The following is a 13,000-nucleotide window of genomic DNA, read 5'->3' as shown; positions in this document are numbered from 1 at the left end:
GGCAGAAAGTTGGGGTGTGTGTGGGGGGGGTGAGGGCTCCGGCTGGCGGTGCAGGCTCTGGGGTGGGGCTAGGGATGAGAGTTTGGGGTGCAGGCTGCTCTGGGGCTACAGCGGGGAGAGAGGACTCCCCCAGCAACACCTGGGCTGGGGGAGGGGGAGAAGCGCCTCTCCCCGCTGCAGCAGCTCCGGAGTTAGGGCTGCAGGATAGGCGCCTCTCCCCCGGCTGCAGCAGCTCTGGGCTGGGGCTGGTTTGGGGCTGGGGGAGGGGCACATCTCTCCACCACAATCCTGAGTGTCTGCTTAATAGACTGCTGCGCAGCTTAGAGCGAACTTAGGTCGTAGGATCTACACTGACTACCATACCTCCAAGAACCAGTTCCTGAAGGTAAGTAACCGTGCTTTCTTCTGCAAGCATGTGCCAACGTGAATCCTGCTGTAGGTGACTGGCAAGCAGTGTCCTCCCTGGATGAGGAGAGGGAGGAGTTTCAGCTGTATCAGCTGAACAGTGATTGCAGTACCGCTCTTGTGAACTTGGTGCCTTGGCCTGGCAGCCACGTCACAAGCATAATGTTTCACAAAAGTCAGTGTGTTACTCCACATTGCAGCTTGACACAACTCAGAGATAGGCATGCTTCTGAAGCTGGTGATAGATGCAGCCTGTGCTCTGGGAGAGTATGCCTTGATGTTCAAAGGAAAAGGCTCACCCGCCAGAGATGACAGCAGATGGAAATGCAGTGTGTGATGCACTGGGAAGTTCTGTGACAAGATGGCATAACCTTTGGAGGAGTCAGAAATGGCCAGAGAGAAAGCAAAGTGGCTTGGTCCTACTCTGGTAATAGTGTAGAGCTCGGGATATGTCCTGGGTGGTGAGTTCCTTCTCTCTCAGTGTCGAGTGTGGCCTTGGGAAGAAGACTGTCAAGGTAACAGATTATTTTAGGTGAAAGTCCAAGACCACTTCAGGGTTGAACTTGGGGCGTGGTCTGAGCAGCACCGTGTCCCTATGAAAGACTGCGAAAGGAGGTTAAGCCATACGAGCTTTTAAGGAGACACAGAGACTTTGCTGACTCTGTGAGCCAGGTGATGGCCATCAGAAAGAGCATTTAATAGCAAGATGGTACATGGAGCATTCTGATAGTAGTTCAAAGGGAAACTCCAAGAGCTTCAGGAAGACGGCATTGAGGTCCCATGAGGGAACTGGGTCTATAACTGTAAGTTAAGTATGAAGGAGGCCTATAAGAAATTTAGATACTGTTGAGTGTGAAAAGATCAAATCCAGCCACACCAGAACGTGACACATCAATATTGCCGCCTAGTTGACTTCTGAATGACAGTGCCGCCCGTTCCTAGAGCATCTTTGGAATGGGTGCCTCCACTGGGTCCAGATTGTTTTGGACTGCCCATATGGAAAATAATTTCCATTGTGAGGAGAAAATGTTCCTGGTGGACAGATTCCTGCTTGGTATGAGAATGTTTTGGGCATGAAAGGAGCAGTCTTTTTCAGTGCCGCTCAATCAGCCAACATCCAAACCAGCATGTATAACAACTGCAGGCTTGGGTGCAAGATCTAACATTGGTTCTGAGATATTGTATCTGGGCAGGCCTGTAGGTCTCATGGACATCTGTAGCATGTATGACAGCCAAAAATATCTCAGCCACTAAGAGGCTATCAGGATGACTGTACTCTAAGCCCTCCTGATCTTGGACACAATCCTGGGGATCAAAGAAATTAGTGGGAAGGTGTAGCAGGGTGGACACCTGCTCCTGCCTGGAAGGGCCTGAGATAGCCTAGGGAGCACGCGGCATGAAGGCTGAGCTGACTGGGGGAAGTGGCTGCAGCTGGGGCCACGCCCCAAACAGACTCAGCAGGCCCTATAAAGGCAGGGAGCCAGGAGCTCAGGCCAGAGTCTCTCTCTGCCTTCAGAGAGAGAAGGGCCTGGCTGCAGGGATCTAGAGACAGAGTACCTGAGTGGAGCAGGGCTGGGGACAGGCTGAGGAGCTGGGGAGCTCCAGCCTGGAACACCCCAGGCTGCAGCCTAGTAGAAGGCCAAGGGGTACTGGGGGTTGCAGAGGGCAGCCCAGGGCTAGGCCAAGGCAGCAGGTCCAAACCCAACCTCGCTGATGATGAGTGGCCTATACTGCAGTCTGCCCCAGGGAGCGGGGGCTAGTTGGTGACTGGCAGTGGCCTAGTGCTGAGGCAAGGTGGGGATAGTGGGTGGGGGTTCCCCAGGAAGGGGAGACCCAGATCTGTGGGGTACTGCCAGGGGGCAGCACCCCAGATAATAGGGGCACAGGGTCCTGGGAGGGACACGGGCGCCAGCAGAGGACAAGGCGGATCACCGGCCTGCAGAGGGCGCTCCAGAGGCTGGTGAGCTAATTCCCTGGACGACCAGTAGGAGGCGCAGCAGGAGTGAGTCCGGACCTCTACAGAAGGCATACAGGAGTCCTTGAGACCACCAGAGAAGAAAGGCATCTGGCAACAAGCCCAGACTCACACCTCCTCTGGAACAAAAGTTCATGCATTTGCTATTATCCTTTCTGATGAAAAAGGTCTATCATGGAGTTCCCATAGATGGAATAGGAAGTCTACGATACGCTCCTTTGGTGACCACTTGGGGTTGGTCACTATGTGCCTGCTTAAGAACTCTGCTAGGTCATTGCTGAGCCCAGGGAGATGTAGAGCCAGTGGGGTTATCCCATGTTGATGTTACCACTTCTAGAACCAGATGGCCTCCTGGGAAGATGATGAGCAGGTGCCTCTCAGTTTGTTATATAATGCATCACTGATGTGTTGTCTATCAGCATTTGCACCACGGAGTTCTGCAGAGATAGGAACCCTGTGCAGGCTAATCTGAAGGATTTCAGCACCAGGATGACCTAAAATCACGTCCTTGTGTTTGCAGGTGGAATGAGACAAGGTGGCTTTTGAACATAGTGCAAACTTGACTGGATCTGATGCATCTCACAATCATACCGTCAAATTTGCTGGTGGACCGTGGGAGCAGTGTGCGCTGTGAAGTAGAAGGCAGGCTGGCATCTTCTGCCATACCTCGGTCTTTTCTTGGCCTGGTAGTCAGGATGCTTGCGTTGGGAGGATGGAATCCACAGCCTTGACTGGGACTAGGGCCAGGATGGTTTGTGGTCAGGTGGCTTTAGGATCTTTAAACATGTGCTGAGCGCTCTCTGTATGCTTGCTGAAGAGCTCCATGCCCTAGACCAATAGATCCTCAATTGTGGCCTGTACCCGATGTTTGGTGCCATAATGTTCTGTGGATTGTCACTTGGTGGCCACAGCTCTTGCCCTGGTATTGGAGGCATCCACTGCAGTGCTCCCTTGGCCACCTGCTGACTTTCCTGTATTATGTCTCTGATTCTATGCTCAGCACAATCTCTGTTGGTGCCAAACTTTGCTGGATGACACTGGCTTGTCCCCTGGCAGGATCTTGGACCTTGTCTCCTCATAGGCTGATGGCACCTTCACAGGTTGTTCCAGAAGGTGTAATTTAAGCCTTACATCTTGTGACTTACACAGCAGAAAACGATAGGCTCTCCAAGCATCTGCTAGGAATGTGCAGTTCCCCTGAACAGAAGAGGCACCTGCTATGTCCATCTTTTAAGGGGATCAGTCATCAGAGGATGGGCAGGGTTTGAAGCCACCATGTTAGGGAGCCTTGGTACAGAGAGAGTTTGTATGGGGTGAGAGTTCTAGCCACCAGTCAAAATGGGTTGACATGGTCACAGCAATTGCAGATGAAGGTCAGATGAAGGAGTTATGAAGAAATTCAGAAGGTTTAGCTGATGCTCACAATGAGCAGGTTGGACACTCGCCAGATTCCATCTCACTGTCATGGGTGGGAAGATTACCACTCTGCCCTCACACAGGGAGAAACGAGGAGGCATGTGGCACATGCACAACCCTGATGGACCCTGCTACTCAAGAAGTCTCTGGTCTCGTGTACCTGAGGCAATGTGCACCTCCTGCGGGGTTCACACTGATAAATACTTGTAGAAGCAGCATGTTTACATCACAACCATATCTACTAATTACTTAAAAATCGATTATGTTATTCAGGAACTCTATCATCCATATCATCTGATGCAATCAAAAGCAAAGAATTAACCAGAAAACATCTAATATCAATATAGTCTGAGGCCTGAGAACGTGGATGTTACCACTAATGGATTTCTTAAACTGGAATTCTTAAACCCTAAATTCAACTTGGGATACAAAGTGACTGGCATCACAACTGAGACATTTCTACTCAGACCAGAAACTTTGAAGAACATCTGGCTTAATACATTTAGGTTAACTAACAGCCTCAATGAGCCAGTCATTATGGTAATTTGGACTATGGGTAGTTATAGTCTCTTAAATTTGGCCATAGAGCCAAGCATGCGTTCTACTAATCCTTCAGGTGTTTCTGTACTGATCTTAGAAACGAAAGGCTTGATCCTAGGTGCTACTGAGGCCAATGACAAAATTCTCATTTCCAGGATAGAAATTCTTAACTCCTGGGGCCTCATCAGGAGATCACTGAAGTCAATAGAAGCCCCAGAAGAACAGCTCACTACACAGGGGGAGAAAAAGCTATGAAATGCTTGATCAAGGAGGAAAAGTATGTGGTAGAAATGGAAGAAGTGCCTACCATATAGCTCCATTGTTACACCAATGATACCTTTGCTTTGCTTTACTGGCTCAGATCTTGTGGCAAGAGTAAAATGGGAACTGGCTGGGGGCATGCCTTCTGACTACAGAAGTGTTATTCCAGAACAGGTTTTGCCTGGTTTGCAATCATGACTATGCATTCTAGGCAAAACTTGTCTTTAGAGGATTAACTGTTCCTGTTAGTTGTTGGGCCATACCAAAAGAAGACAAGCACAGAAATGCCATCAGCAACTTACAGCAGATGCCGACCCACTTGGAAAACGGGAAAAGGAATGGAAACAGGAAACATTTACCATGAGGTCTTGCCATGACTAGATGTTTATAACAAAGAGATCCGTGGAAAGATGACATGATCCAAAATTCACTGATTGAGGAAATGATGACAGAGAAGTTGCAAAAAAAAGGATCAGGGTGGCAGGTGTGTTTAAGAAATCTGCCATTCAATTATAGGTACATTACACCCCTGGGGGCATGATCCTAAATCAGACTCATGCTGAGTTTAGATTTATACATCACTTGTAATAGCCAGAGGATGAGTCAGTTAATGATCTCTCCTTTGTCCTATGTTTCTCTAGATCAAGCAGTACAGATAATTATGAATTATGAAAAGGGCTTTATGTTTCAGGGCAAAATTTGCATAGATAAGAGAGCATGCCTATGGGTTAGGTGGTTTCATGCTCAATAATTAAGTAAATTTCGGCAGAGGGAAGTGAGGCAGAAAATGGGTAAACTCACTCGTCTGTTGGATGATTTTTCTGCTTGTGGACCTGCAAAGCTCCATTTTTATGGTAGAAGCTGTTCACAGTATATTAAGAGGTTGCCAGTGTTTTTAGAGTTCTGAGAGCAGAGGAATCAGTCGGTCTTGGCAAAGCTGTTACACATTTTCAGACACACTGAGCTAAATTGCCTTCAACTGAGCTCTGTATGTGCAATTGAGAGTGGAATTTGGTCCACTAAATCCAAGGAAATAGATGCATAGCTCCATGGGGATAGAGTTAAATATCTTTAAAAGGTATTGCCTTGGGTATCACAAGCTAATAAGATTACTTTGAAGAACTCGCTTTTGTGAAAATGCCACTTATATTTTACTTCCAGGATCAATATGGCAAGTAAGATTTTCTCACGCTCTCTGGCAGTTTCCAGCAGAAAAAGTTCAAAAGCAGAATATTTTCCTCAGAATTACAGGTGAATCAAAGGAGGATTTTGCTGTTCAATCTTTTTAAACCATTTCAATGGGATGGCTTTATGGGAGCTGTAATTGATATCAGATGAGAAATGGCCCCTGTTAGCAGGCAGATTCGGGGAGGCAGGAGCAGGTCTTTTCTATTCCCGTGGAAGTGTTAAAAAAAAAAAAAAAAAAAAAATAATGGAGATATCCCATCTCCTAGAACTGGAAGGGACCTTGAAAGGTCATCGAGTCCAGCCCCCTGCTTTCACTAGCAGGACCAAGTACTGATTTTGCCCCAGATTCCCAAGTGGCCCCCTCAAGGATTGAACTCACAACCCTGGGTTTAGCAGGCCAATGCTCAAACCACTGAGCTATCCCTCCCCCCCGATGAGGTCTGGACTATCCAAATGGACTAAGTAGCCATTTTCATGTGACATATCTATTTTCCTGCTGGAGGAAACAGAGTCTAGTGTTTAGTGCACAGGGTTTAGCATTCCTGAACTCTACTCGCCGCTCACCCATTGACTTGCTATGCCACATTAGACCAGTAGTTCTCAAACATTTGTACTGGTGACCCCTTTCACATCGCAAGCCTCTGAGTGCGACCCCCCCTTATAAATTAAAAACACTTTTTTATATATTTAACACCATTAGAAATGCTGGATGCAAAGCGGGGTTTGGGGTGTAGGCTGACAGCTCGCGACCCCCATGTAATAACCTCGTGACCCTCTGAGGTCCCGATCCCCAGTTTGAGAACCCTTGTGTTAGACAGATCACTTGTGGCCAGATTTTCAATTATTTAGGCACCTATCTGCATCTTCATACGCCTAAGTATAACCACTACGTGCCTCAGTTTACCCATCTGTAAAATAGGCTTACTGCCCTCTTCTTCAGCGAGGTGTTGCGAGGATTAATTAACTCATGTGCATAGAGTGCTTTAAGATCCTCAGGTGGAAGCCACTATATAAAGCGCAAGTTATTAATATTATTATAGCTAGTACATCTGTGGGTTGAATATATTCACTGAGATCTCCCCCCCCACATCAGCAGAGATACCATTCTTCACCAAAGTAGCAAGCTCTCTTTAGATGAATGTATTTGATGAAGAAAAGCATTGGCAGATCGGGACGGACATTCGGAGAAAAATCCACCACAAATCAAGGGTTGAGGTATCTCCCCTCTTTGAGGCTCCGGTGGCTTTAACGGAGCTCGAGGGTCTTTTCAGAATTGCATTTTTTTTTAAAGGGCTGTCCCAGCTGGGGAAGGAAGAGGTTGGTTTTTGGTGCATCAGGATGTCAGCCTTCCATGCTGCTCAGTGATGATGAAGCCGGTCCCAAGTGGTCTAATGAGGGCACAGTCCATATACCGAGATGGCGGCATTAACTAGTATTATTAGTTGTATTACCATCGTGCCGAGGACCACTAGTCATGAGCCAAGACCCCACTGTTCAAGTCTGAGCAATATCTAACTATACATGTTGGGCCTCCTTTTCCTCAGTACCCTGTACCCAACTCTCAATCCTCCCAGATTCCGACCCCTCCCTGCTCAGCCCAACCATCATCCCAAAATTATGCTGATCACCTGGTGCCCCTGCAAAGCCCCACTGGCCCTCCATATCCCAGCTCACTCTCTGTGCCTTTCACACCCACCAATCCTCCCACCCCACAGTGATGCTGCCTGGTGCACCAAGGAGCCAAGAGAGCAGGGCCAAGCCCTTCTTGTCCTCCTGCCTGCCCCTAGCTCCCCATCTCCTGCCTGCACCCAGCTTCCCCATCGCCACATATCCCCTCACAGCCTTATTCAACTCTCCCCTCGTGCGGCCCCAGATTTCCATCTCCTCCACATCAGCTTGGCTGCCCAGCCAGTCTCAGGGACTCTGCTGCACAAAGCCAGTGAAAGAGGAGACAGGCTAGAAACACTGCAGAACAGAACTAGCCAGCAGAAGCGAACAGTCCCAGGGCTTTTCCTAGCAGAGAACAAGTACTGAATGAGAGGAATGTGTCTCTTTCTCTTCAACTGGGGATTTAGAATCTGGACTGCCCCTGGGCCTGTATGCAAATGTCTCTGTATTTGGAGCTTGTCAGGATTCTGGTTCTTTAGCCAGGGGATCCCTAAAGAACATGGGAGAATTTCAACAAGGTCTTATCTTCAAATGTTTCCTCGACCAGCGTTATTAAATATTAGCCCAAGACAATATTAGAGAAAATTCCACTCTCTCAGGTACTTAGAATTGCAAAAGGTACAGAGAAGGGCAGCAAAAAGGATTAGGAACACGGAACAGCGTCAGTACGAGGAGAGATTATAAAGACTGGGATTGTTCAGTTTAGAAAAGTGACAACTAAGGGGGGGAGGATATGATAGAGGTCTATAAAATCAGGAACGGGGTAGAGAAAGTGAGTAAGAAAATGTTATTTACTCCGTCATGTAACACAAAAACCAGGGGTCATCCAATGAAATGAACAGACAGTTTAAAACAAACATAAGGAAGTAGTTCTTCACACTAGGTACCATCAACCCGTGGAACTCATTGCCAGGGGATGTTGTGAAGGCCAAAACTATAATGGGGTTTAAAAAAGAATTAGGTAAGTTCCTGGTGGATAGGTCTATCAATGGTTATTAGCCAAGATGGTCAGGGATACAACCCCTTCCTCTGGGTGTCCCTAACCTCTGACTGCCAGAAGCTGTGTCTGGATGACTGGGAATGGATCACTCGGCAAACTGCCCTGTACGGGTCATTCCCTCTGAAGCACCTGGCACTGGCCACTGTCAGAAGACAGGATACTGAGCTAGATAGATCATTTGTCTGATCCAGTCTGACTGTTCTGAGGTACTCGTATATCCCCCATTATCTCAGCCCCACAATCTTTAATATATTTATCCGCGCAGCATGCCTGTGAGGTAGGACAATGCTATTATCCCCATTAGAGAGGTTTCTGATGCTTTCCCCTTTCCAGTGAGTGTATTTCTCCAGTGTCTCTTGTCCTAGTGTGCTACAGGCATCTTTGAAAGTTTTAGTTAAGATCAATGTAATAGTTGCAGTCGGAATCCTAGAGCTGCCAAACCACGACAGAAAACGAGAAGGAAACAAAGGAAAGGTATGTCATCATGTCACAACAAATAGACAATCCTTTGTGAAACTAATGTCACTATAACACGTTGTATATTTTAGTTCTGTAAATGAGACTGAATAATGCCAAACAAGGTAGCAACCGCAAAGTCCATTCCAACATCATGAAACTTTAAAGTTTCCTTGTCGTTGTCATTGAAGGAGTAAAGAATTCTGTGTGATCGATGATATCTGGAAATATCCCATGAAAATGACCCGGAGCCAATATCTGCTCTCAGCTCCACTTCAGTGTAATTGGGAGAAGAATTTGGCGTTTGGTATCTTGAATATTACAACTATAACAAATGGCTGAGAATGATACTTTTGGTGCTTTACTTATACGCAATTCCCCTCTCCGTTCCCATATAACAGTGAAGGCCAAATCTGCACCTGGTGTAAATCAGAGCAATCCTACCACCCTGAGCTGAAACCAATGGAGTTGCTTACGCCAGACTCCATAATTGGCCCTGAATCCATATTCAGTTCTAGACTGGATGCCCTGCACTTCTATTTTTAAAAGACATCACTTTTGTTTTTGACATTTAAAAAAGTTATTCTGGAACTTTTAGGTGAAACCATTTGGGTGAATTGTCTGATGAATGCACGATATTTTCATGGTGAGAGTCAAACTGCAAAGCAAGTTAATTTTCATGAAACAGCATGGACATTGCAAACCTCTGTAAAGACTTAAAAGGAAAATTGTAATCTTGTCACAAACACAACTCTATTGCATCCACATAATTAAACTAGAACCTGTCCATAAAAAGTATGACTTCATTCAATAATTAACAGGAGGGTAGGCCTGCCTTACCTGGGATAGGTATAATGGGAATACTCTCATTAGGGACCACTCGAGGCGAGCTGCTGTCCTCCACGTAGAAATGAGCCGTCTGAAAACACTTTCTGTTAAAGGAACAGGATAAGTTAAGTGCTATGAAAAATAGCAGATAAAAATGCAGTGAAGAACTTTTGCACGTTCTGCCTTTCCATTTCTAGTTACATACTGTCAGATGTTACAGCTTTAAATGCTCGTTAGAGAAAACACATGTAAGCTGTATGTAGTTATATTTGTGCTTTCAGTATGACTTTAATTCACTGATACCTAACACTCCTCCTCCCCCCCCCGTTGAGGAGCATACTACTGCTACGTATCAGTTCATATTAAATTAAGCGCCAAAAGTTTACTATTTGAAATATTCTAGATTTTAAATACACAATTCAGAAAGAAACATACACAGTCCTATGGATCAGTTCTCAAATCAAAACTAAAGCACGATGTTTCAAGGGAATATGCACCTACTGTAAAACTTAATGCTGCATAACAGTGGGCAGTATCTAACGCAGAATATGTAACGGCTACGTGTTACCCCGCTGCTGTTATGAAAGTTACAGTTTCAACAGTAACAAACTTTATTTCTATAAGCCCTAAACCCGTAAAATCCTCTTCATAACCTCCAGCTAACACTGAATCACAGATGCTGCTATAGAAAATCCAATCGATGCTTAGCTTGGGCCCCAGAAGCTGTCTCTGAAAAGGCCCAAGACGACAAGTCAAATGCAGAAACCATGCTAGAAACCCTGCAAGGAGGACTTAAATCCACCTGGCTGTTTTTACCTGTATTTAATGCAAAGTAGAGAGCACAAGCTGGTCATCATAGAGAAGGCACTGAGCAGATGAGAATCAAGAGATGCAAGAAGCTTCTGCATGGTGATGTTAACTGAGGCAGGGTTTTCCAACATCCGCGTCACTGCTCATTGCTGACTTAATGAGCTGCTTGAGGCTGGAACTGAATATTTAATGAGCCTTGCTCAGTGAGCAGCTATTGTGACGAGAGAAGGGTCTGCTCTCATCTGGCAGGGACTCTTAACAAGAGCCTTGCCCTTCCATAACGATCCCTCTTACTGCAGCTCTGAACGAACCGCTCCTCAACACCTGTATGGAGTTGGACCACAGCCCTGATTAACTGCCCCTTTATGGGAATTGTTGTTTCTCCTGCTGAAAAATATTTGCATTTAATGGCTTGTAACTTTCTGCCTTGTCCTATGCTTTTCTCTAATTCTGGACATTGTGTTCTGCATAGAAAGCCCACTCTCTATAGCCTGTTTTGCTGACATTGTCAAACTAATTTATGCTTCCATTGTTTCATCACAGATGCAAACCAGAGTGCTAAGAAGTCACTGAAAAAATCCAAGAATGCTTTAAGGCAAAACGGGTCTCAAAAAGAACCTAAGATCCCCACAGGTCAATGTTTGCACAGCAGCACAATACTAGCTATGGGACTTTGTAAATAATAAAAGTATATGACAAGTAAATTCACATATGCTATTGAATATGCAACCAGAAAAGATCACATTTCACAGCATGGCGTGGTTTTCTTCAAGTGGGTCTTTTTATTCAGGGAGAGTGTCTTGTACCGTATTAGAGTTATTTATATGGTAAGCATACTTTGCTAGGGAACACCGTAGGGTGAAATCATACACAAGACTCCATATTGCGTGACATTTAAAGGAATTAGTTCATTTCCCCTCTCCTCCGCTGCCTTTTTTTTTTTTTTTTAAAGCAAAAAGGGAATTCCTTTATTTTTTGGCAGCCTTTTCTTTGGACAATGCGCACCCTGGGGGCACAGAGCAGAATAAATCAGTCACACACAAGGGGAGAAAGTATGAATATGAAACAGGCAAAACGTTCACGGTTTTGATGCATTCAGGACTGTTTTCCCTTGAGTAAACTCTACAGAAAATCCACGGAGAGGTCTCCTGGTAATTGAGGCCTTAAGAACACATACAATTTTCCATATAGCAGTTTAATAAAGATAGACTTTTTTATTTATTGATCCCAGGGTTTCTTGGGGGAGGCGGGAGTTGGACTTACAATACATATGAAATGGTATTCTTTTTTATTCATTTATTTATTCTCTTCTCTCGTATGCAAAAAACAAACAGAAAACCCATTGCATTGTGTTTTTTATATCTCCCCAAGGGAATCATTTAATAAAAATATGAAATTGCTTAATTCTATAGCATAATTACATTGTGTGATGTGCATAATGCACATATGTAGTAATATACTAAATATGCAGTAACATCTCAGTACAGTGTAATATATACAGGTATTAGTAATAATATATTAATCATATAGTAGAGTTTGCTGCTGTAATTTATGCAATTGACAAATCCATATTTCTCTTTCCTGGATGGCTGTTTATAGTGGTCATTGAAAACATCATTATGTCACAATCAGGTAATGATCCAAGTGCTTTGCCTAATTACAAATATATCAGACTACAACGCAGTGTGTACGTGTGGGTGTAACTGTAGGCATGGTATTACACATACATAATAAAGCATTTGCTTATTACAGCACTTCCTGGTAGCAAACACTGAAATTAAAATTAGCGGTAGGCTTCCCTTGTAATCCCTTTTTCACATGCTCACAGCGTTCTAAAAAACTCCTTTTCAGTTTTATCTTTTCAAATTTAGGGTTTGTCTACACTTGAAACATGACAGCTGCACCACTGCGGTGCTTCAGCGTCGACACTCCCTATGCTGAGGGGAGGAGTTCTCCTGCTGATGTAGGTATTGCACCTCCCTGAGAGGCGGTAGCTAGGCGATGGAAGAATTCTTCTGTCAACCTAGCGCTGTCTACACCAGGGCATAGGTCGGCTTAACTGCGTCGCTCAGGAGAGTGGATTTTTCACACCCCGGAGCAATACAGCTGGGTCAACCTAATTTTTTTTAGCACAGACCAGGCTTTAGTCTCAGCTAATTTTGTGGGAAGGGAGAGGGGAAGTTTGATGAAAGTCCATTCACCCATTTCAGGTCGGTAAAGGTGATACAAATACACCTTCTCCTCTGCAAGGAGGCTTTTAGTGACATAGTAACTCCAAAGCTGAAACTTTACAGATGGCTAGTCCTCAATGAGGCTATTCTCCAGACGGATCTGTCAAAAAATCCCATACAAAATAAATGGATAATTTTTAAAGAATGAGTTTTACAAACTCACAAGATGAACTTTCCATAAAGATCAGGTTATTAGGCCAGTTCCTTGGCTTCTCTTCAGTC

The 13,000-nt window shown here is 45.1% G+C and overlaps 1 protein-coding gene across 6 annotated transcripts in view; it reads right to left on the bottom strand.

Annotated features, from left to right (window-relative positions):
* The window catches only part of PTPRG (protein tyrosine phosphatase receptor type G), a 605,523-nt gene that overhangs the window by 48,994 nt on the left and 543,529 nt on the right, over positions 1-13,000 (bottom strand). For all 6 annotated transcript variants that reach the window (XM_054036350.1, XM_054036352.1, XM_054036347.1 and 3 more), the window contains one exon: positions 9,750-9,841. In XM_054036350.1, coding sequence (XP_053892325.1) covers positions 9,750-9,841 — 92 coding nt within the window. The remainder of the gene's footprint in view (positions 1-9,749; positions 9,842-13,000) is intronic.

This window comes from Malaclemys terrapin, chromosome 7 (assembly GCF_027887155.1).
Source record: "Malaclemys terrapin pileata isolate rMalTer1 chromosome 7, rMalTer1.hap1, whole genome shotgun sequence".
Classification (NCBI taxonomy): Eukaryota; Metazoa; Chordata; order Testudines; family Emydidae; genus Malaclemys; species Malaclemys terrapin.
Note: the sequence above shows the minus strand (reverse complement) of the source record. Positions and strands in the feature narration are given on the sequence as shown.